Source organism: Callospermophilus lateralis, chromosome 2, assembly GCF_048772815.1.
Source record: "Callospermophilus lateralis isolate mCalLat2 chromosome 2, mCalLat2.hap1, whole genome shotgun sequence".
NCBI lineage: Eukaryota > Metazoa > Chordata > Mammalia > Rodentia > Sciuridae > Callospermophilus > Callospermophilus lateralis.
In genome coordinates, this window is record NC_135306.1 from 203,414,205 (window position 1) to 203,438,309 (window position 24,105).

The window sequence follows — 24,105 nt, forward strand, 5'->3', positions numbered from 1 at the left end:
GTGTTCTTCATTGCCAGCAAACAGAGCTCGCAGCGGTCAACGACCCCCGGACTCGGTCAGCGACCCCCGGACTCGGCGAGTTGCGCCTGGCGACCCCAGCCCGGGAGTCTACACAGGCACTGCCAGCCCGCACAACCCTTCCCGCCGACCGGGCGTCCCCGGGCTCTAACGGGGCCGCGTGCCTGGGGCGGGGTCTGGGCGGGGCTGTGCGCGATTGGCTGCGCCGGGCCTGGGGGCGGGCCGGCGGGCGCCGCCGACAATGAGCCTCCATAAAAGGGAGCGGCGGGGTCTGGAGCCCCGGATTGAGACCTGCCCGCCCGGGGTCCCCACTCGCTGAGCTGTGTCGCGGGCGGGGCGGGCGAACCCCGGGCGGCGCGGAGGGGGCTGCTCCGGCGGGTGCACGGGGCGGGCCGCGGGCCCGGCGCGGGCCCGGGCGGAGGCGGCCGCCGGTGGCGCGCCGAGGCCTGCGCGCCCGTCCTCCGGTGTCCGGTCACCGCAGTCGCCCCCGGCCGCACCATGGCTCTGAAGGCCGAGGGAGCCTCGCTGGACTGCTTCGAGGTGACGCTCAAGTGTGAGGAAGGGGAGGACGACGACGAGGCCGTGGTGGTGGCGGTAATCCCGCGGCCGGAGCCGATGCTCAGAGGTGAGGATGGGAGGGGACCCCTCTTCCGCCTCACGGTCCGAGCCGGCGGGGGGGTGCTCAGGCCGCCCCTCACCGGCCGGGGTCCGAGCGTGGCCACCCCTGCACCCGCTCGGGTCTGCGGGCCGGGCGCCCCTCCCGCTCGGGCCCGGGCCCGGGGCGCGCTCTTGCTCCTCCCCCACCAGCGCTTGGAATCTAAGGCCTCTCCTAATTCCCCCTCCTTCCCCTACCCCCGCCCAGGGTCTGGAGACTTCGATCCACGCCCCGCGCGCTCCGGATCTTCCGGTGCCCAAGCGCCCCCTCGCCCGGGCCCAGCGCGGGAGGCCTGATCCCCCGAGGCGCTGGGTGTCCACAGCTTGCAGTCTCCCTGCCCGACCAGGCTGTGCCCTAGGCCGAGGGGTGGCCTGGCCTCTAGGCCCCAGTAGCTAGGTGTCCCGAGCGATTTGGAGGGTGGAGGCAAGAGCCCTATCTAACCTCCAAAAGAATTTTAAGAACCCTTCAAGTATAAATCTTTTCCTCCCCCAACCCCATCTCCAGGCCTCCCACTTGCATAAGCCACAGGTGTCAGATTCTTAAGCGAACATGGGCAATGAATGGAACTGCGCACAGCACCTAGTTTGGGAAAAGCAGTTCTTGCCAGGGGGCTTCCTGAAAGAAGCCATCTAAAGGGAGATTAGGCATGGGAGGGGATTCCCAGGAATAATCTGGGAACATTCTCTCTCCCCTCCCCCTTCACCAATTTCCTTAGTCCTCAGGAGCTTGCAAATCCTAAGAAAACAAAGAGCCATCTTTGTGGAAGACTTAATGTTCTTAAAAATGAGAATATTTCTTCATTTTCCAATATCTCCTTGGGTGAGGAGAACAGTACCCAAAAGAGTTTGAGAGAAAAGCCATTCATTGTCACTTAAAAATAATGATATACTCTCTCTGTACTCACTGCCTCTTATCCTCCAATCAGGAGTGTTATAAAATTAGGGAAATAAAGGCCACATCCTTCTCAAAGCATTCAGTCCAACACACGTTATTTTCCTGCTTGCACTGATATTTATGGAGTGCTTGCTCTTATTGTCAAAGGCTTTCTTAGTTAATCCCTTCAATTTCCCTTCATAGGTTGCCTGTCCCCACTGTTAGGGGGAAATAGAAGTCTAGAGATTCGTTTATTCATCCAATATTTTGGGGGCACCTACTATATGGTGGGCACTGTTTTAGTCTGGGGTGGTAACAGGGGCCAACAAGGCAGATGAAACCCTGTCCTTGTGGAACATACATATCCCAGCAGCTGACAGGTAAATAAATATGGTATGTAAGGTGGCAGTAAAAGTAATATAAGGAGAAAGGGTGAGTAAGAGTTTTATTTGGTGCCTAGACTGATTAGAAAAGGCTTCTCTAATGAGGTGAATTTTGAGCACAGAACTGAAGAAAGTTAAGGAAACCAGCCTTACAGATGGCTGGAGGAAGAGCATTGCAGACAGAAAAGCAAGTACAAAGGTTCTGAGCCACTAGCTTCTCAAACAATTTGTGTATGAGAGGGGAAAAAAGTGAATTTAAAGTTTTTGAGGCAAGTGGAAAGAAAATCTTTTGCTTAGATGGAGGAGACTGAGTGTAGGTTTATATAATATTGGAAGTTAAGATTACAATATGGTATGGTAAGTTCCAGATGTGTTGTTACAAGTCCAAGTGGAGAGATCTGATAAATAGTTTGGATATATGAGTCTAGACTTTATGGCAGAGTCCTGCTAGAGGTCAGGAAATAGGTGAGAAAGAAACCAGAGGAAAGAAACCAACAGAAGAAAAGGGGTTCAAGGACTAAATCCTGGAATACTCCAGTGATTACAGGTTAGAGATCGAATCAGTCCAACATCAGGTAATCCTGAATGCCGCTACTTGCCATATTCTGTTCTTGATTCTGGACTTAAGTACAAACCATCAGAAATCTGTCCTGTTGGGCCGGAGATGCAGCTCAGTGGAAGAGCACTTGTCTCCTATACACAAAGCCCTGGTTCAGTTGGTAGCACTGCAGGGTATGGGGGAGTGCCCTCATTGAAGCTGACAGTGTGGAGGGGACACAGTGCACAAGTGAAACACAATGCTATGTTGGGAGGAAACAGTGCAGTAAAAGGAAATGAGGTGCTTAGGTAGGGGAGGTGGTAGCTTCCTGGGCTCCAGCACAGACCTTGCCTGGATGCCTTCAGCAGTGACTTGGAAGAAGCAAGATAGCTGTAAAAATATCTGAGAAGACATGATGAAGGAGACAAGAATCAGCACAGGGGCCTGAGAGCAACAGGGGAAGTAAGGGAAGGTGGTCCCTGGCTATCAGTGATGAAAATCAAGATGGAGAAATTGATCAGGAGGTAAAGCTGAAGAACTGCCTTCTGGGTTTAGCATTGGTGACCTTCTTGGAGCTGGTTCAGGGAAGTGTGGGGAAGAAAGCCTATTGCAACTAAGAGGTCAAGATTCTGTCCAGAGTCACACAGGAGAGCAGTGCAATCCACCTGGGGCCTGAGTTGTCCACTTCTGAGCCAAGGCTCATATCCCTTCCAAATGCTACCCTTTCACCTAGCCCTTCCATGTTTGTAGTTTGTCCCATCTTCTGAATGGTGGGAGAGAGGTGTAGCCACAGAGGATCACAGACACTTCACAGAGGTGTTGAGCTGCCAGATTGCCTTGGGTCTGAAGCTGCCTGTGTTGAGCTGAAAAGGTTATTGGCCACGTGTGTACATGGCACCTAGCTCAATGGGAGCGAGGCCATTGCTGCCAGTGCTCTGGGCACACTCTGAAGGACTAGGTGGCCTTTTGAAGGGGATGGAACAGGCAGGTGTGTACTTAATATCAATCTTGTGGAGACAAGGTGGTAAATATAGAGTGTGATGAAATATAGCATCTTTGCCGTCAAGGATACTGTGGCCTGGAGTCAGATACCCATCACTCAGCTGAGCAGGGTTGCACAGGCTAGAGAGAGAAGTTTAAGAACATAGCCTCTTGGGAAATGTGTAGTCCTAAGGCCTGGGACTAGATGAAAGAAGGTGTACTTAGGTGAAAGTAGTGTGACACTGAGCACAACCTGTGTGCAATGTGGTTTGTGCCTGTGGTGTCCAGTGCAATGGAGAACATGATAGAAATACTCCCCTCTCTGCCCTACGTAGGTTTGTTATGAGCATGGTGGCTCATGAGTTCCTTTACTGATAGCACTCTCCCTCTCACTCCACAGTGACCCAACAGGAAAAGACCCCACCACCTCAGCCCAACCTGCTGGAGATAGTTGGTGATGGCTGTGAGGAGCCTAAGCAACAAGTGTCTTGGGAACAGGAGTTCCTGGTGGGAAATAGCCCAGGAGGCAGCGGGCGGGCCCTGTGCATGGTGTGTGGAGCCGAGATCCGCTTCCCCTCAGCCGACACTGCTCGAATGCACATCCTGGAACAGCATCCCCATACCCTAGACCTGAGCCCCTCTGAGAAAAGCAATATTCTGGAGGCCTGGAGTGAAGGAGTGGCTCTTTTGCAAGATGTTCATGCTGAGCAGCCCTCCCCCCCCAGCTCAGGTAGTGGGGGAAGCAGTGGGGGCAGAGGGAGGGCCCGCGGGAGCCATGGGAGCTCACTGGGCTTTTGTCTCTTCAGAATCAGGCCGGGATGCTGAACCAGACCCTAATGGCAATGCAGACTCTGCTAGGATGCCAGCAGAGATCGTGGTCCTCCTGGACTCTGAGGACAATGCGTCCCTCCCAAAAAGGATCCGGCCCAGGGGACTCCGTCCCCTTGAGCTGCCTGGTCAGTCAGCAGGGGAACTGGTAAGGTGGAGTGGGGGCCCGGGTGAAGCACAGGCCTGCGTTCTGGGCTGCTGCTGAGCAGGTGTCCTCAGGAGCCCAGGGATGGCATCGTGCAGGTATGGTGGCCTCTTAAAAAGATCTAGGATCTTTTTTTACAGTTGCCCCTGTCCCTGAGCCTGGAAATAAGAAACTTCGTGGTCAGAGATGGAAGGAGTCCCCTGGGGACGAGCCTGTCAGAAAGAAGAGAGGCAGACCTATGACCAAAAACTTGGACCCTGACCCAGGTGAGGGGAGGCCAGGGAGTGGTGGGTGCAGGCCCTCATGCAGTCCTGCAACTAAAATCTAGGTTGGTGAGCACAACGTGGGGCTCAGACCTTGTGATTTGGCCTCCTTTGCTCAAAACTCCTTCCTGTCTGCCCTCCAGACCCGCCATCCCCCGACTCCCCCACAGAGACCTTTGCAGCACCAGCTGAAGTCCGACACTTCACCGACGGCAGCTTTCCACCTGGCTTCGTCCTCCAGCTCTTCTCCCATACCCAGCTCAGGGCCACCGACAATAAGGACTCACATAAGGAGGGCAAAGCAGCAGAAGGCCTTCCCCAGCCAGAAAGCCCCACTCCAGGTGAGCCCTCCTCAGAGGGAGGATGGGGAAAGTTGGGCTTCTGGTCTCTGTGAGGCTGTCCTGCCCTGGAGACCAGAGAAGAGGTTGGTGCTCAGTTCCCCGGGAGACAGGATAAGGACAATGGGATTTGAATGACCAGGGAGGCTGGCTGGAAAGCCGAGCACTTCTGAGTGCTCCTTAGGAAATTCCTGGAATTGGTCATTAGGTTGGGCTGTGCCAGTATTCCTCAAAAGCCTCACACCCATCTCCACACAAAACTGATTTTAAGAAACTTCTAGCCAGGCATGGTGGTGCACACCAATAATCCCAGCTTCTTGGGAGGCTGAGGTGGACTGATCAAAAGTTTGAGGCCAGCCTGGGCAGCTTAGCAGGACATTGTCTTAAAATTAAAAAGGCTGGGGAATATAGCTCAGTGGTAGATCAACCCTTGGTTCAATTGTCAATAACAAAAGGAAGAAAAAAAAAAAAAACTTTATGCAGTTCATTTGATACTTACAAAAATATGTTATAGTTAAAGGGCAGATGCCCATCACCTTTTTCAGATGGAGAAACTGAGTCTCAAAAAAATGGTTCCTTCTCAGTTGTTGCATGAATTTCCTATTTGCTGCTTGAACAAATTGCCACGAACTTGGTGGCTTTTAAAACATATGGTTCTAGAGGTCAGAATTCCAATATGGGTCTCTCTGAGCTATATTCAAGGAGTTGGTAGGGCTCTGTTCCTTTCTGGAAGCTCTAGGGAAATTAGTTTCCTCACCTTGCATGACTTCTAAAAGATGCTCACATTGCTTGGCTTGTGGCCTCAAAGCCAGTAGTGGTTCATAGAGGCTCCCAGCAGAGGTCTTGGGTTCAGAGTCATCTGCCTCTCTCTTCCCTGTTTAAGGATGCTTAAGATGATATACGCCTGTGGCTGGGATTGTGGCTCAGTGGTAGAGCACTCAACTAGCATGGGCGAGGCCCCGGGTTGGATCCTCGCACCACATAAAAATAAATAAGTAAAGGTATTGTGTCCAACTACAACAAAAACATAAATATTTGGGGGGTGGGGTTATATAGGCCTTACCCAGAGTAATCAGGGTTTTTTTGGTGCTGGGGACAGAACCCAGAGCCTGACAGACACATGCTAAGCAGGTACTCTACCACTGAGCCACATTCCCAGGCCTATCTAGTTTATTTTAGATGTAGGTATACACAATGAACTTAATTTTTATGTGGTGCCGAGGATCAAACCCTGAGCCTCAAATGTGCTAGGCGAGTGCTTTACCACTAAGCCACAATCCCATCCCCCCTATCTAGTTTTTAGTTGGCAGATTAGCATCCTTAATTCCCCTTTGCTGTGGAATAAAACATTCCCAGCTTCTGGAGATTTGGACATGGCCATCTTTGGTAGCCATAGTTCTGCTACCAAGCAGTGAGAATTGAGACTGGAATGCATTGTATGGGGGCAGAGGCCCAACCTGGTTCCCCTCTTAGCTCACAGCATTCCAGGCCCAGGAAGTGCTTCCTGAAGTAGTAAAGGGGTCACCTGGGAAGTGCTGTGTCCTTTTACCAGCTTGCTGGAAATGTATTTGGAGTTAGAGCCCGGGAAAGATGGTTAGTAGAGGCTCCCCTGTGTGGTGTTCTCAAAAAGGTGAACTTATGTACTTCTGCAGATCCCCTATGCACACTAGTAGGTCCCACTGTTAACAGTCTTTTAACAAAGCTCTGTGTGGGTGTGTGCATACTTTTATTTATTTATTTGTTATATTTATTTTTTTTTCTTAACGTGGGCTTCACCCCTTTACATAGATCACACTTTAGTTATCTCAGCTTGAGCCAACTCCAGCGCTGCCTCTAGACCAAAGCATCCTGCTTAGACTTGAGCATTTCTTTTTTTTCTTTTTTGAGAGAGAGAATTTTTTAATATTTATTTTTTAGTTTTCGGCAGACACAACATCTTTGTATGTGGTGCTGAGGATTGAACCCGGGCCACACGCATGCTAGGCAAGCGCGCTTGAGCCATATCCCCAGCCCTTCTTTTTATTTTTATTTTTTTTATTTTTTGGTACCAGGAATTGAATTCAGGGGTACTCGACTACTGAGCCACATGTCCAGCCCTATTTTGTATTTTATTTTAGAGACGGGGTCTCACTGACTTTCTTATTGCCTCTTAGTTGCTGAGGCTGGCTTTGAACTTACGATCCTCCTGTCTCAGCCTCCTAAGCCATTGGGATTATAGGCATGTGCCACTGAGACTGGCCTGGATTTAATTTCTGTCTCCTTCCCCTCCTGGGGATCCTCTTTAAATGGATGGCCTCTCTAGGGTTTAATAGGTCTTTACCTTTTCTGTTTTTATTTTTTTCCCTGAGTACTAAGTATTGAGCCCAGGGGATTCTATATCCCTGGCCTGTTTTATTTTTTGGGGGGACAAGGTCTCACTAAGTTGCTGAGGCTGGCCTCAAACTTGTGATCCTCCTGCCTCAAACTTTCAAGTACCTGGGATTATTAGGTGTGCACCCTGACACCCAACAGGTCTTCTGGTTTCATACTCAGAGGGAGTCTTTGTTTCTAGTCCTAGGGTGTTTTGTGCAGAAACTACTGGTCTGGGGTAGTGAGTAGAAGAGAAAAGAATCCCTGAGATTTTAGGATCTTTTGGTGTGAGTGGGCAAAGGGAGAAGGATAGGTCTCTACAACCCAATCAGATGTCAAGAGATGGCAGTGTGGCAGATGTTTTAGCAGTTGTAGAATTTATGGAGGTTGGAGATGGCCATAGGAGACACTGAGTAGCAACAAGTGTCCCTGGAGCCCAGCCCCAAGGAATCAATCTTAAGAAATCACATGAGTGATTTGACCCCAGTCTGTCTTGAGACACTGCTGGAGGCAGGGGGATTTTCAGGAATGGTGGGCACCCATGGTGCTTCCAAGTAGAGCACAGGCTCTGGCTTGAGGTTTTGGGCCATTTCAGAATACCCAAGGCTGGGGATGTGTTTCTAGGGTAGAGCATTTCCTAGCACACATTAGACCCTGGGTTCAGTCCCCAATATCTGTCTTTCACACACAAAAGAAACCAGAGCTATTTGAGTAAAGACCCTGCCATTGTTTTTTATTTTTCTAACAATTTAAAACTCACGGCTCTGGGAATTGGAAAAAATTCACTGTGGTCACATTAGTTGATAAGATTAGATAGTCTGGGAAGGTTTCTAGAACTTTCCAAGGACCTTGCTAGAAGAGGGTGGGGTGTTGTCCAAGCCAGCAGAGAAAGTGAGCCAGGAGGACCCACTCACAAGTCATGGGGGAAAAACCTCTTTCTTGCTGGTGTTTGATTTGAGCAGGACCCTGAGGTCTGGTTAGGAAACCTTGGCCAAACAGTATTTCCAGACTGGACCATGGAGGAAGCACAGTGAGAGGGTACATGTGTACCCATGAGTGTGAGCTTTGTGAGGTCTTTGTTTTTGTTCACTGCTGAGTCCTCAGCACCTAGAGTAGTGCCTGGCACAAAGAAAGCCCTCAGTGACAATTGATTGGAAAGTTGAGCTGGGCACAGGGCTGCCTGCCTTTAATCCCAGCTACTCAAGACGCAGGCTTGCTTTTCTGTTTAGGCCAGCCTGGCAAATTTAGCAAGACTCTGTCTCAAAATAAAAAGGAGTGGGGGTTTGGCCCATTGGTAGAGTGCTTACCTCTCATGGGTGAGGCCCTGGGTTCAATTCCCAGTACTATAAGAAAGAAAGAAAAGACAGACGATTGACTACCTTCACTTGTCATTCAGGTGGTGACATTTCCAGAGTCCCTGTCCAGAGATTGGCCTTAGTGAGAAACAAGGGGAATGGGTCCCAGCCTCTGCAGGAGGAGTGGGTCTCTGTGGAACACATGTAAGCACATACTCCCAAATTGGAGAGAAAAGGGATGGTGGGGTGGGAAGCAGAGGAATTGGGGCAGGACAGGAAGGGAAACAGTTTGCCTTTTTTTTTTTTTTTTTTTTTTTTGGCACCTGGGATTGAACCCAGGGGTTATTAACCACTAAGTTACATCCCCAGCCCTTTTTATTTATTTTTTTCATTTTGAGACAGGGTCTTATTGCTGAGGTTGGCCTCACTTGAGATCCTCCTGCCTCAGCCTCTTGAGTCGCTGGGATTATAGGCATGTGCCACTGTGCCCAGCCCAGCTTGCTTTTTTATATCCCTGGAGCTCTGGATCATTTCCACATTTCAGGCCTTATTCTCCTGACCTCCTCTCCCTACCTATCCTTATACCTACCTCTTCCCTTCTTGCTACCAGAAATAACTGGTGCAATTCATTAGTCCCCAAAGACAATGGCCTTTTCTATACTGCCTCTCTTCTCTTTCTGGAATCTGCTTGAGTAAAATGTGCATCCTTGACATTCCACGCCAAAACTGCTTTTTGGCAAGGTTGCCCTTGACTTCCATAAAATGAATTTAGTGAGATCTGGTGACTTGAGAAGTTCCTAGCGTATTTGAACTCTTGCTATGTATTAAACTTTCCTGGTATGCTATTTTATGAAAGTAAAGCATTATGGAAAGTGATACAGTTTTCATTTTACACAAGAGGATTCGCATAGATGTGGAGGCTCATGCCTCTAGTCCCAACTAAGCTGAGGGGTTCAAGACCAACTGGGACAATATACTAAGACCCCTGCCCAAAGAAGGGTGAGCTTGGGGTAGCTCAATGGTAGAGTCCTTGCCTAGCATATGCAAGACCCTGGATTCCGTCCCCAGCCCTAGGGAAGGAAAAAAACGCCCATGGGTTCTGTTCTCTGCTTGTCATCCCATATCTTCTCAGTCTTCCCCATCAGCCTGTAACAAAACTGTCATTTCTCCCTTGACCCCCCCCATCCCTCTAGTCCCTGACCCATTTGTCCCCAATGATAATGGCCTTTTCTATACTGCCTCTCTTCTCTTTGTGGAATCTGCTTGAGTAAAATGTGCATCCTCAACATTCCATGCCGAAACTGCTTTTTGGCAAGGTTGCCCTTGACTTCCATAAAATGAATTTAGTGAGATCCCTGGTCGTCCCTCTCTTGACCCGGGGGTAACAGTGGCCCTGTTTCCCACCTTCCTGTCAGTAACTGTCTTCCCTTGGTTCTCTGGAGCTGCTTGCCTGCCTTGATGCCTCCCCACTGGCTGTTGCCTCTGTTTCCCTTGCTTGCTTATCACCCCCCTCAACCTGGAAACAGCGTATTATCTGTCTTGCCCTTTCTAGAACGGGAACTCCTTCAGATCAAGTTGTCCCTGGTGGCCAGAGCACCCCCTGACCCAGAATAGGCGCTGTTTCTGTGTGGTGTGTTAAATCCCCCGCTCCCTGGGAGAGCCATACAGCTCACAGTTCTGCCGTTTGTGTGTTGTACCCCACATTTACCCTCCATCTCTCCTTGGTTCCAGCCTGTCTCCCAGTTCCCCAAGTGATATTACTACTTGGTTGACTCAAAAGACTTCTAAACTTCCAAACTGAACCTCCAGTCTCCTCCCCAGGTCTCATCACCCTCTGCCAGCCTACCTTAACCAGCAGCTTTCCCAATAAACTGGCAGACCCATCCTTCACTTTGTTCTTCCCAAACCATTGGGATCCTCCTTTTCTGTTCCTCTCCAACCCCACATCAGTCCACCATCAGATCTCCAAAACTCTCCCTGCCTCCACACACACCTGGTTCTGGCAGTAGCCTTCTACTGGGCTATAGCTCCAAGCTTTGCCCAGGTGCTCTGCTCTTGCCAGCACCCCATCTCCCTGCTGAAAGCTCAGGTTAGATCTGGCCACGCATAGGAGCAGAACCCTACAGGCTGCTCCCATCACACTTCAGATTAAGCTAGAGTCTTCATGGGGCTGGTTATTCTTCTTCCAGACTCCTGACCTCTCCCATCACACTGCCTCCCTCGCATAGGCAGCACTGGCCTTAATGGTCCTGCAGCAGCAGGCAGGTTCCCCGCCCTCTGCACTTGCCCTTCCTCTGCCCAAAACGCTAGAGCCCCACTCACTTCATAGCTGCCCCTTGATGTCCTCTGCATCTCAGCTCCCTGGTGTGTGCATGCAGCTTTGCATCTACTCACATATGATATTCTGCAGCTTTTACTTGATTGTCCTTTTTGGCTTTCACCACTAGACTGTAAATTCCAAGAAGGCACATGGTCAGCTCCATACACCACTGTGTCCCTAGTGACTAGAACAGCGGTGTGCACATCGTAGTAGTTGCTCAGGAAGTTATTGTTGAAATGAGTGGGATTCAGTCTTCCCTCAAGGAGCCAATAGTTACCCAGAATGCAGACTGCCTTGTGGGAACACAAACAGTTGCAGCCAGTTGTGGTAGTGCATGCCTGTAATTCCACCTACTTGGGAGTCTGAGGCAGGAAAATCTCAATTCAAGGCCAGCCTCAGCAACTTACAAGACTCTGTCTCAAAATAAAAGGGATTGAGAGTGTAGCTCAATGGTGGAGTGCTTTCCCAAGATGCAGAAGACCCTGGGTCCATCCCAGTACCCCCCAAAAAATTGCTAAATTGTACAACCAAGTAATAGCTGAATAAGTCATTTTGTTTTTATTGTAATCATTAGCACATCCATTCTACAAATAATTGGATTCAGTGTTTTCCATACATGCATACATTGTGCATTGATTATATCCAACCACCCTTCTACCCTATCCCTTTCCCCCTTCCTGGTAAGTCATCTTAAAAACTCTGGTGAACCATACAACAAAATTATATCTGTTCTCTCTATCACATTTTAACAACTGTCTCTAAAACTTAGAGGGAAAAACTGCAAAGAATCCCTTTCGATACATAACATTTGCAATTGCCACTTTCTGTTTTTTGCATAGGCCCAGGTCACAGGACATTTCTGTGACTATGCAGTGACCATAGTAATCCACCTTCCCCTGTCTTGAGACCCAGCTTTACTATTCTGAGTAGTGGTTCCATTCTGCTAAGATCAACACCTGATCCTTGTAGGCTCTCAGGAGATCACGACTGGTGAAGTTGCCAACCCAGGGCTGTCTGCCCAGTGCTCTTCTCTGTTCTGCATATTCACTTACCAGCTCTGTGGTGGGCAACACAATGTCTGGCTGGTTTGGGGTGTTCTTCACCCCACTGACCCCTGCCCCATGCAAGCAGAGCTTCTTACCTTAGGGTTGCCCTTGGGTGATGTGAAAGTATTCGGCTGGAGGTGAGAATTGGGGAAGAGAGATCCTAGGTAGTAAGTCCCCTCTGCCCAAGTTCATGAGGGAGGAAGGCTTCAGAGCAGCATCCCAGTGATGGCCAAGAGGGCTCTGAAGCTGGCGGTGCTGGAGTCATCCAAGAGTGGAACTCCCACTGTTCTCAGGCCTCCCTTGGGGCCAGGCACAGGGCTGTGAATGAAGATGAGGAAGGCTGGGGACAGGTGGGTTGGTTGCAAAGCTGTCACTACCACCCCAGGCTCTGGAAGGCCCTGACTCTGCTCTCTGCTCCCATCCCTGCCCAGATCCCCCTCCGGGGCTTCGCGGGACACTGGATCTCCAGGTTATCCGAGTGCGGCTGGAGGAGCCCCCAGCGGTCAACCTCTTGCAAGATTGGTCCAAGCACCCCCGGGGCACCAAGGGAGTGGGAACAGGTGATGCCCCAGACTGGCCCACAGTTCTGTCAGAGTCCAGCACTACTGTCGGGGGGCAGCCAGAGGCAGGGAGTGGGGTATAAGTTGTTGCTTTCCTGGAGAGGGAGGGAGAAAGGGCAGGAGGGAGGAGGCAGTGTCCCCCTTTGGCTTATAGCTCAGAGCTGCCTGGCTCAGCCACCCAGAGTTTTAAAACCAGGTGCCAGGGCAGGAGAGAGGGGTGGGGCAGCACCCATCCACTCTTGCTTGAGAGTACAGGAGGATGCCTGCCCCTGGCTGGGTCTGAGGCTGGATCCGAGGTAGAGGGTGGCCGAGGCTGTCGTGTGGTAGGGCATTGGGCCAGTGGAGAACACCTACCCTAGTCCTTTACTGACCCACACCTCTGTCCCCTGCACCTCCTCCCGCCCTCTCTTGGCCCCCCACCATTCTCCCCTGGCACAGTGCCTTACACAGAGGTGGTCATGAGGGGGTTTGAACTGAGTCCCACTACCTCGGGGGACACCTCTCCTCCCCCACTTGTTTAGGCTTCTACACTAGGAGGCCTCCATTACCTCTTCCCACTCCATCCCTGCAGAGGGGCTCCATTCACCCCCACTCTCCCTTTCACCTCTTTTCCTGTTGTATATATCACCTTTGTTGACAATAAATTATTTTTTTTTAATTAAGAGAGTTCCGTGTGGGCCTTCATTGGGGAAGGGGCCTCCCAGAACAAGCCTGGGGGCAGGAGGGCTTGAAGATAGTCATGGGTGGGAGCCAGAAGGCCTACCTGTCCCAAGGATGGAGTAGCAAGAGCAGGACAGGGCTCTAGCCTGGGCTCGCTGACCAGGCTTGACCTGGGGTCACTGCATCTTATCCCCACTCTGGAAATGGCGTCAGAAGCCCATTTTAACAGATTATATCTAATGATACCTGGTAGGCCTCTGTCCAGGCAAGGAACTGTAGGGGCCAGGGGCACTCACGCCCAAGGAGATGAGGGTTATGACCTTTCTGAAGGGAAATGATCCCAGTCTGCCTGCAGGTAAAGAGATGTCACGAGGTGACATGAGATAGGTGGGTGGGTGGGTGAGTCCTGGCAGCCTGCCTTCTCTAGTAGGTCTGCACCCTCCTCCACACAGCTTCCTCCCATCCTCTCCTCGGCTTCTTTAAACCTGAGCCCTTACCTGGTTCCCTGCCACTCCCTGGACCATTTCAGTTCTCTTGAGATTCTGTAAGTCCTGAACAAATCCACCTCAGGCTGAATCTGTTTGGTCTTGCCCTCTCTGGTGAGATGGAGTCACAGGCGGCTCCCTCAAACCCTAAGCTGCACCGTCCTGTCCTGTTCAGAACCCCCCAGCAGAAGTGGTGAGTAGGGCTGAATGCCCGCTGCACTGAGAAGTGAGGTGCACTTTGGAAGAGGTGGGGATCAGGGCTTGGAGGGACACGTCCCCATAGAGCACTGACCAGAAAGTTCATCTCCATCAGGAGGGTCTGGGCATCAGCAGTACAGACTGAATGCTGGCCTGAACTGGTGTCACCTGTGGGCCAGGTGGGTTCTGGAAATGTGGTCCTTTCACCTGATTTGATAAACTTGAGAGAATGAGCTCAAGAATATCCAGGGTCCTTGTCTGGAGGAGGCTAAAAAACAGGTGTGGAGAAGCAGGTGAGGATTCAGGCTACTTTGCCTCTAGCCATTGCGGTGGCAGGAGGGCCACGGAACTCTCCACCTGTTTCTGCAGATAGGTAAAACTTGTGAACTACCTAACAGGAGGAATCAAATAATGCTAAGTCTGACTTTGAAAGCACAAGTGTTCATTGCAGGTGATTTCTGTCCGTCAATGGTGTAACTGTGTTTACATTTATACCGATGTGCTTTTAAGACAACATGGCTGTGTCACTGAGTGTTTACACTTGAAAAGCATATACAAAAGTTAGTTGTAAAATTGTGATGCCAATGCACCTTTGCTTCTATTATATGACTTGTGGCCCCCTAGACTGTGAGCTCCTTTCGGGCAGGAACCAGATTGCATTGACTTTGTTTTCTTAGAGCCCTGCACTGGGCCTGGCACATAGTAGGTGCTCAATAAATGTTTTGTCAAGTGCCTTCTCGGTGTACATTCCTGTGCTGTGTGCATTCCTGTGCGACATTTTTGCATGCTGGACCCTAGGGTGTATTCTCTGCACAGGGGTGTTGCCATTGTGAGTAGCTGACCTGATGCTTCCATGACTTAAGCTCTACATTCCAGCCAGCAGGGGGTCTGTCCAGTGGCAGCCAGGACCCTAGGGGCTGTATGACCAGGAGCTGCCTGTGGACACCTGAGCTTCCAGGGAGAAATGGAGAGTGGGGCTGAGGGCATGACTCCAGTCTAGGGTGTGGGAGGACAATAGGATGGAAGTGACATCTCAGAATCCCCTGTTTGAGAGTCCCTCCACCTCCAGCCTTGTTACCTGGATGCAAAACCAGGGAAGTGCCTTGCACAGGGCCGGTGGTGGCATCTTTCCCCAAGTGTGCTGTTGAGGCCCCAGCCACCAGCTTGGGGAAAGGGGTGGGGAAGAGGGTCCTGCTGCCTTAACTCCTGAGCCATGTCCCAGCCTCCTCAGTACTCATTTCTGAAGTCAGCCACCTCCTGCCCCTGCCCTGGCCACTGCCTTCCTTGGGATTGTGATGGGCAGAGCCTTTTGGATACCTGAAAAAGAACAAATCTTTCTACACTCACAACACTTCAGATATCAGACTGGTGGCGGGGAGGGAGAGGGAGGATCCCCACACAGACAAGTTCTCCCACCCTCTGACACTGGATACCTGATTCATTATGCAATAAGTACTAGGAGAGAGTTGGACCCCATAGGTTAAGGGCTCAGTGCCTCAACACCAACGGCAAGTCCCAAGTTGTCACCTGTACTAAACAACCAGCCCCAAATTAGGAGTTTCCACAACCCCCTCAGGTGTATTGATTTACTGTAATGGAAACATTTATTTAGTTTTATTGATTTATTATAAAGTATGTTAGGGGGCTGGGGATGTGGCTCAAGCAGTAGTGCGCTCACCGGGCATGTGCAGGTCGCTGGATTCGATTCTCAGCACCACATAAAAATAAAGATGTTGTGTCCACTGAAAACTAAAAAATAAATATTAAAAATTTCTCTCTCTGTCTCTGTTTCTCTCTTAAAAAAAAAAAAAAGAAAGAAAGAAAGTATGTTAGGAACCAGATACCTTGTTGCTTGCCTGTAATCCTTGAAGCAGGAGGTTCACAAGTTTGAGGCCAGGCTCAGCAATTTAGCGAGGTCCTAAGTAATGAAGTGAGACCCTATCTCAAAATAAATAATAAGGGGTGCTGGGGATGTGGCTCAAGTGGTAGCGTGCTCGCCTGGCATGCATGCGGCCCAGGTTCGATCCTCAGCACCACATACAAACAAAGATGTTGTGTCTGCCAAAACCTGAAAAATAAATATTAAAAAAAAAAATTCTAAAATAAATAAATAATAAGGGGCTGGGGTGGTAGTTCAGAGATAGAGCACTCACCTACCATGCTTGAGGCACGATCCTCAGCACCACATAAAAATAAAGGTATTGTGTCCATTTACAACTAAAAAAATTTTAAATAAAAGCAAAAAAGGAGAGGGGGTGTGCTGGGGATGTAGCTCAGATGGTAAAGTGCTTGCCTTGCATGCACAAGGCCCTGGGTTTGATCCACAGCACCACAAAAAAAGGGTTGGGGGCTGGGGATGTGGCTCAGTGGTTAAGCGCCCCTGGGTTGAAAGCCCAGGACCAGTAAATAAATAAATAAATAAGGTTACAAAGGATATAGATCTACAGCCTGACAAAGGTACCTGGGGCTGGTGTGCAAGGGCCCTGAGCACAGAAGCTGCGGTCCTATAGGTGTGCTGGCCTCCTGCTAAGCTGGAAGCTTTCCGACCCTCATTGTTCAGGGTTCTCACTGAGGCCTCATTAGGCAAGCCTGATTAAATCACTGGCCATTGGTGAGTCACTGGCTCTCCAGCCCCTCCTCCCTCCCCGGAGGTCAGAGGGTGGGACCGAAAGTTCCAATCCTCTGATCACGTGTTTTGTTCGGCTGGCTACCAGTCCCATCCTGCTGGAGTCGCCAGAGCTTGAACTCAGGTGTGGCGGCAAGGGGCTCATTATGAATAACAAAAGAGGCTCCCCTCACGCCTTTCAGGATTTGCAAGGGTTTGGGACCGCTCTGCAGCGAACAAAGATTTTCCTTCTATAGCACAATACTACTAACCGTCTGGGGCGACTGAGAAGGAGCAGCGACTCCCTCCGGAAGAGAAACTGGAGCCTGTTAGAGGTGTGACTAGGAAAGGGTGTGACCAGGGTGGGTGTGGTAAGAGGGGCGTGGCCAGGAAGGGGGCGGACCCCAGCCGTGTGACTCTGGGGTACAGGCTTTTTTTCTCTTCTGCTCCTGAACCGTTGGATGTTCCTCCAGCCAGTGGTTCCCATCCCTCTACGTTGAATGATGTGGTCACGTGGAACACGCACACACACATGCACACACACACACACACATGCACGCACGTGGAGCTGGGCTCAAATGAGACTTGGTCCATTGAGGGCCATTTGTAAACTGAAGCCCTGCCTACCCTTGAGGTGTGGTAGGGGGCTGGAGGCTGGGATGGGTTTGCAGCTAGTGTCCACCCCCCAACCCTGGAGGGCTCTCTGGAGGGAGTATCTGTTGACTTCCCAGCCTTCACACAAGGGGAAAAGGGGTGCAGTGACTCTGCTGTACCCCACGTCTCCAGTACCCTACCTACGGCTACATCTGGACAGTCCCTTTCTCCCCCATTCTATGGACAAATGTGCCAGCCCCCAAGAAGTCTTTGTCTTTTCCAACAGCAGCTAAAGCCTCAGGTCTCCAGGTCCCCACATCTAGGGGGCAGAGGAAGCAGAAGCAGTAGGGGAGAGGGTGACGGTCCAGAGGTGGATTCCACCAATATCAGTGAAGGACCTCACCGGCAGGCACTGTGGTAGGAACTGCAGGGCACCAGGCGCCTGCCCTAGTTTCCTCAGGGTGTCACAGGAAAAGAGATATCTCTGAAGGAGGATATGAGGAGTTCCTGGAGAGAAGGGGGAACTTGACTCAGGACCAGTGGGTTGCTTGGCACATGGGACCCAAAAGAATGTCAGCATGTGCCAAATGCATAAACAGATTATTTAGAGAAGTAGATGCATAATCAAGGAAGCTCCGGGTCCATCTCCAGAGGGAGAAACAGCAACCTGCTGGGCAGGGGTGTGAATATTTATAGAGGGATATTTGCTAGGAGGAGAGATGGAGTCAGGGCGGAGCTACACAATTATGCACCATTTCCCCATGTTCAACCTATGCCCTCAAGTTACCTTTGCAGTCAAGGGCCTGGGCTATTCTCTCAGGAGTTGTACTTGTTCAATGGGGCTTTCTGCATTTCAGTGGTTCTTGGGTGTTTCCTGCATTTCAAATTCAAGGGCACTTCCTTTAAGGCTCATTATCTCTCTTTTTTCCCCAAATTCCCATCTCAGTGGGTCACTCCACATTGTGCCCACTCTATGTATGAGGAAACTGAGGCACAGGGAGATGAACATGGTGACTTGCCTCCCTTTCCAGAGCAGGTAAAGGAGCAGAGCCAGCCTAAGCCCAGGTTCCTCTGGTTCCAGAGCCCAGCTGTCCACTGTGCAACATTTCCTGGCACCTGGTCCTGGAACGTGCTGGGATCCTGCCCTGTGCTTGGCAGTGCTGATTGGAGGGGCTCACCACAGATATGAAAGGGTGCTTATTTCCTCAGGACCCTGTGACAATGACAGATATCCAAGCCCAGGGCTTCAAGGGTGAAGGGCATCCTGTTTCTCACCTGCCCCTTTCTCCTCAAGGTGGGTCCTGGGCCTCTGGGTAGGTCCTGGCCTCCAGCCCTGGCCTCCCTGTTTGACCTCTAGCCCCGACTCAGCCTGAGTTTCAGTGTTTGGAAGGTACAAAAGCAGTGACTGGTATAGTCATACCCATACAAGCTGAGGCCACTACAGGGGGCACGGCATGGAGGATGGGGCTTTCCATCCCAGACCCTCAGGATCCTCTCACTCCCCTGGAGCAAGGCTTTTTTTTAAAAAAAAAAAAGAGAGAGAATTTTAATGTTTATTTTTTAGTTTTCGGCGGACACAACATCTTTGTTTGTATGTGGTGCTGAGGATCGAACCGGGGCCGAAGGCACGCCAGGCAGGCGCGCTACCGCTTGAGCCACATCCCCAGCCCATGGAGCAAGGCTTTCCATTTGCCCACTACAGCACCCATATCTTCCTGAATGAGGTGCCCGCACCCGTCTCACTGAGTTCAGATTTATGGTCAGATTTATGCAGTGGCCACAACTCACAATCCAAAGCCAAGCAGACCTGGGTTCTGTCTGTGAGCTGGTTGAGAAGCAAGTGGTCCCCAGACATTCTGGAGTGATCCTCTCGCCCTCATGGCCTCATTGTTCCAGGCATTGAGAATACAGCCAGGAGCATGGTAGACAAAACACTGCCATGATGCCCCCAACCCAGGGGAGTCTGACGGTAACATCCTCCAAGGAATGAGTGCCAGGAAGAAAGAGCATGAGGGAGGGGTGCTCATTTTAATTTATTCTTTTTTTTTTTCCCAATAAGTAGATACTCATTGACCAATCAGGGAATATGCACACAGACTAAATATTAGATGATATTAAGGAAATATTAATTTTTTGCCATTCTGGGGATGGAACCCAGGGCCTCACACATGCTAGGCAAGTGCTGTACCACTGAGCTACATTCCTGACATTTTTTACTTATTTTTTTGACACTGGTTATTGAACCCAGGGGTGCTCTACCACTGAGCCACAACTCCCAGTCTTTTTTTTTTTTCAATTAAATTAATTTTTTTTTTATTGGTACCAGGAATTGAACCTAGGAGCTTTTGCTGCCAAGCTGCAGTCTTTATTTTAAGACAGGTTCTCACTAAGTTGCTTACATCCTCACTAAGTTGCTAAGGATGGCCTCGAACCTGTGATCCTCCTGCCTCAGCCTTTAATTTTTTTTATATTGATACAAGGTCTCACCAACTTGTTGTGTATCTCACTAAATTCCTGGGGATGGCCTTGAACTTGCTGTCCTCCTGCTTCAATGTCCTGAGTCACTGGGATTACAGGCAAATGCTACTGTGCAAGAGCTTTTCTTTCCTCTTTTCCCCCCTTTTCCTTTACTTCCTCCATCCCTCCTGCTTGCCCTCTTGCTTGTTTGCCTCCTTCCTTTCTTACACGGTGATTTGTTCTGTAGACAGATTTTCTTTATTCTGGATCTGGTTGATTGCATGTCCATGACCTTGTTTAGCAAGTTCATCCATCCACAAAGGCCACTGTTTTCTCTTTTTTCTTTCGCTTTTGTGGTTTTTGGGGATGGAACCAAGTGCTCCACCACTGAGTTATACTCCCAGCTCCACAGGGGCAACTTTGAGAAGGAGGCTAGAAGGGCTTTTTCAGGAGACATTTAAGCAGATAATCTCAATGAAGTGAGGGAAAGAGGCAGGTGGTTAAGTAGGGACAGAGACTTCTGGGCAGAGGGGATGCAAGTGCCAAAGCCCTGTTCCCTGGGGATTCAGAGACCCCTGGAATTTTCTAGGCACTGTTTGAGGGCAGGAGAGTGGGACACCACCATGAACTGGAACAGGCCCCTGCCCTCTGTGGGGCTGTGGACCTCAGGAGTGTCTTTCTGGGGAGGAGGTCAGGGAGGAGAGCTGGGGTGTTCCTGCTGGACAGCTGGCTTTGCATGTTCAAGGACCTCAGTTTAAACCCCAGCAGCACAAAAAGAACAGACGAAGAACAGATTCAGAAGGGCGTAGGCTCTGTCCAGTGCCCTTCCTGTGCCATCTCCCCAGATTGGAAGACAGTGTCCTCCATGGGCCCTTGGACTTTCTTAAGCATTGCAGGCCTGGTCTGAGCAAGGTTGTCAGAGGCGTGGCCTTCTCCATCACAGGTGTGATGCCAGGGTCATGGGCAAGGAGAGGGAGACAGATGTCTTTGCTGGTTTAGGATTTTGGAGCTGGAAGACCCCAGATAGAGCCGAATATACCTCCCTTTCATTGTACAGAAAAGGCCGCAGAGGCCCCCACAGAGGGAGGGAGCTACCTAAGCCACATGCCACCAGCTCCCTCCCTTCTGATCCAGTGTTGATTTTCTGGGAAGTGGGGAGGATATAGCAGAGAAATGTGAAAGAACACTGGAGAGGCGGGCCAGCACTCTCCTAAAAATCTAAAGCAACCTCCCTCCTATGTGTACTATGTGGTGGCCAGGCCCTGGGCTCGGCCTAAGCGTGTTTCATATATTAACTCATTATTTATTTATTTATTTATTTATTTTGAACCCAGGGACGATTAACCACTGAGCCACATCCACAGCCCTTTTTTATATTTTTATTTCGAGACAGGGGCCCGATGAGTTGCTTAGGGCCTCGCTAAATTGCTGAGGCTGGCTTTGAACTTGAGATCCTTCTGTCTAAGCCTCCCAAGCCGATAGGATTGCAGGCCTGTGCCACTGTATCCGACCTCATATTAAATCATTGTTTCTCACAAATCAGCCCTTTGAGGCAGGGACTATTATTGTCTTCATTTAACAATGGGAAAGCTAAGGTGGAGGGAGGTGGAGGGGCTTGCCTGAGATCACAGTTCCCAAGGAGCAGGCTGGGTGCGCCCAGGTGGTAGGCATGTGTGTTTGCCTGCTATCCCATGCTGCGCTGCCTCTCAGGATTCTCCAGTCCTCAGGAACCAAGTGTCCCTGAGCTTCTATTTGCTTATTAGTAAACTGGGGTAAATGACAATGCCTTTCTGCTCATTGTTTGAAAATTAAACGTGATAATACCTGTACAGTACACAGCTCTCAAGTTCTTAGCCAAAACCAATAAAGGAGAAGAAGAGCAGAGGTTCCTGCCCTGGTGTAGCTTACAGGTGAGTCATGGCTGGGGTGGGGGGTACTGATAAACATATTCTACCAGCAATACTAAGAGGCATAGTTTTTCATGTTCCAACATCTCTGAGATGTCCTAGTTTAGTGTGCCATATGTCAGTGGTGACAAAATGCTTGACAGAAATTCAGAGATCTCAAGACAAATAGGGTAAAAGCTCTGTAAGATGAAAGGGTATCTGGTAAGTCAGAGGGCAGGAGAGGTCCTTCTTTAGCCATCTGACTCTTTTATTTTTATTTATTTGTTTGGGTACTGGGGATTGAACTCAGGGACACTCTACCACATTCCCAGCCCTATTTTGTTTTTTATTTAGAAACAGGGTTTCCCCAAGTTGCTTAGCGTCTCACCATTGTTGAGCCTGGCTTTGAACTCTCAATCCTCCTGTCTCAGCCTCCAAAGTCACTGGGATAACAGGCCTGTACCACCACTCTGAGCCCCATCTGACTTTTTTTTTTTTTTTTTTTTTGGTACCAGGGATTGAACTCAGGGGCATTCAACCATTGAGCCACATCCCCAGCCCTATTTTGTATTTCATTTAGAGACAGGGTCTCACTGAGTTGCTCAGCACCTCGACATTGCTGAGGCTGACTTTTAACTCACGATCCTCCTGCCTCAGCCTCCCAAGCTGCTGGGATTATAGGCATGCGCCACTGCTCCTGGCCCCATCTGACTTTTGATCAGAGGGCAATTTTGGACTGCTCCCCTGCCCCCCTTCTCTATCCCCAGTGATCTGCATTGGTTAGGAGGAAAAAGAATCATGCCAGGTGAGGTGGCATACGCCTGTTATCCTAGCAGCTGGGAAGGCTGAGGCCAGAGGATCATGAGTTCAAAGCCGGCCTCTGCAAAGGCGAGGTGCTGAGCACCTCAGTGAGACCCTGTCTCTAAATAAAATACAAAATAGGGCTGGGGAGGTGGCTCAGTGGTTTAGTGCCCCTGAGTTCAATACCTGTTACCTGTCACCCCCCAAAAGAGTCACAATATTTCAGAGCTCTGAGAACAAGGCTGTCACTACTTCGGCACCTTTGCCTGCCCTAGGCTTCTTGCCTCAGTGCCTACTTGTGCAGGAGCAGAGTTGCCCAGGTCCTCTGTGCCTACTAGAGGCAAAAACTCCATTGCCCCTTCCTTCCTTTCTGTCCCAGTGGGAGCACTGGTGACCTGGAGGACTGCTCCTAGTGGTTGGTTTCTACTTGGTCTGGGGACTGTGCTGGCTGCTTTAACTTCTGTGTTTATTTTGTTTTCAGTGGTTCAGGTTAGAAAGCGTGGAATCCTCCTTAGCGCCTCTCTCTCACATACCCCTGTCTAGAAAGCCCTGTCACCTCTACCTTCCGAACACATCCCAGATCCAGCCACTTCCCACTGTGCTGCTGCTGCTGCCCAGCCTCAAGCCCCTGCCATCTCTCACTTGATTGAGTGTGAAAGCCTCCTTCCTGGGCTCCAGGCTTCTGCTCCCACCAGGCCCCTTCCCCATTCTGAACCCTTTGGCCAGTTGGATCATGCCGCTGGGCGTCATTCCTTTCACTTTGAGGGAAAGCCTTGGCCCACCAGGCCTGGCTCTGCTTACCTCTCTGTCCTCTCCTCCCACTCACCTCCTTACTCACTCTTGGTTTCCCTTCTTCAAATACGCTGTGTGCATGCCTGCCTCAGGGCTTTTGCTCTCGACTTTCCCTGGTCCTGGAATGCTTCTCCCCAGATATCCGCAGAGCTCATGATCTCTTTGCTCTCTTCTTGGTGAGGCGGACCCTGACCACCTCCCTACTCCAACTTGGGCTGAGGATGCAGCTTAGTGGTAGAGCACGTGCTTAGCAAGCTCCAGGCCCTAGGTCTGATCCAAACAAAAGAAAACCCTAAACTAACTTGTTTTCTACCCCCTTCACTTGTGCAGTCCAGATCCACTTGAACTTACTTTTACCACTTATAGTTACTATATTTGTCTTTCCCCTAATTGACAAGTTCTCCCCAGCTGGGTGTGGTGGTACATGTCTGTCATCCCAGCGATTTGGGGGGCTGAGACTGGACAATCACAAGTTCCAGGCCAACCTCAGCAACTGAGCGAGCTTCTGAGCGAGACCCATCTCAAAAAAAAAAAAAATAATAATAATAATAATAAAAGGACTGGAGATGTGGCTCAATGGTAAAGCATCCCTGGGTTGAATCTCCAGTACCAAAAAGAAAAATAAAATTCTTTGCCTTGTTTGTTCACTGATCGAGTGCTTTGCATATAGTGGGTGCCCAACAGATTTTGTTGAATGAATTTGCAAATTTAGAGCAGGGTAAATATGTGTGAGAACTAGGTGACTTCAGAAATTTGAGTAGGTGACTTCTGAACTGGGTCTGGAAGTACATCTGGAGGTAGGTGACTAGAACTGATCAGGGTAAACAAAGGCACAAAGGTGAGAGTGTTTGGTGGTGGGGCAGGAATTGGGGAGGAATGTCACCAGTGACATTTAGTCGGAGTGGATATTAGCAAGGTAATTTGAGGCCAGATTGAGTAAGGTTTTGAATGGGGCTAAAGGCTTCTACAGTCCAGATTGGCTACATAATTTGTGGGGCACAGTGCAAAATGAAAATGAGGGCCCCCTGGGTAAAA

The 24,105-nt window shown here is 50.2% G+C and overlaps 1 protein-coding gene across 2 annotated transcripts; it reads left to right on the forward strand.

The window, feature by feature from the left end:
- Nucleotides 1–274: 274 nt before the first annotated feature.
- Nucleotides 275–13,256, forward strand: Spindoc (spindlin interactor and repressor of chromatin binding). 2 transcript variants are annotated; one of them, XM_076847420.2, is made up of 7 exons: nucleotides 275–643; nucleotides 3,849–4,178; nucleotides 4,255–4,404; nucleotides 4,562–4,687; nucleotides 4,828–5,025; nucleotides 8,768–8,870; nucleotides 12,464–13,256. In XM_076847420.2, the coding sequence occupies exons 1-7, from the start codon at nucleotides 517–519 to the stop codon at nucleotides 12,594–12,596; spliced, it is 1,167 nt and encodes a 388-aa protein (XP_076703535.2). In that variant the 5' UTR covers nucleotides 275–516; the 3' UTR covers nucleotides 12,597–13,256. The 2 variants fall into 2 exon arrangements, with proteins under 2 accessions (XP_076703535.2, XP_076703536.2); XM_076847421.2 differs by lacking the exon at nucleotides 8,768–8,870.
- Nucleotides 13,257–24,105: the final 10,849 nt, after the last annotated feature.

Excerpts from the sequence above, each read along its gene's own strand:
- Spindoc (XM_076847420.2), top strand. The coding sequence starts at position 517 with ATGGCTCTGAAGGCCGAGGGAGCCTCGCTGGACTGCTTCGAGGTGACG. Across the intron at positions 644-3,848 it reads GCCGGAGCCGATGCTCAGAG|TGACCCAACAGGAAAAGACC; the intron begins GTGAGGATGGGA and ends CTCACTCCACAG. Across the intron at positions 5,026-8,767 it reads GCCAGAAAGCCCCACTCCAG|GTGGTGACATTTCCAGAGTC; the intron begins GTGAGCCCTCCT and ends CTTGTCATTCAG.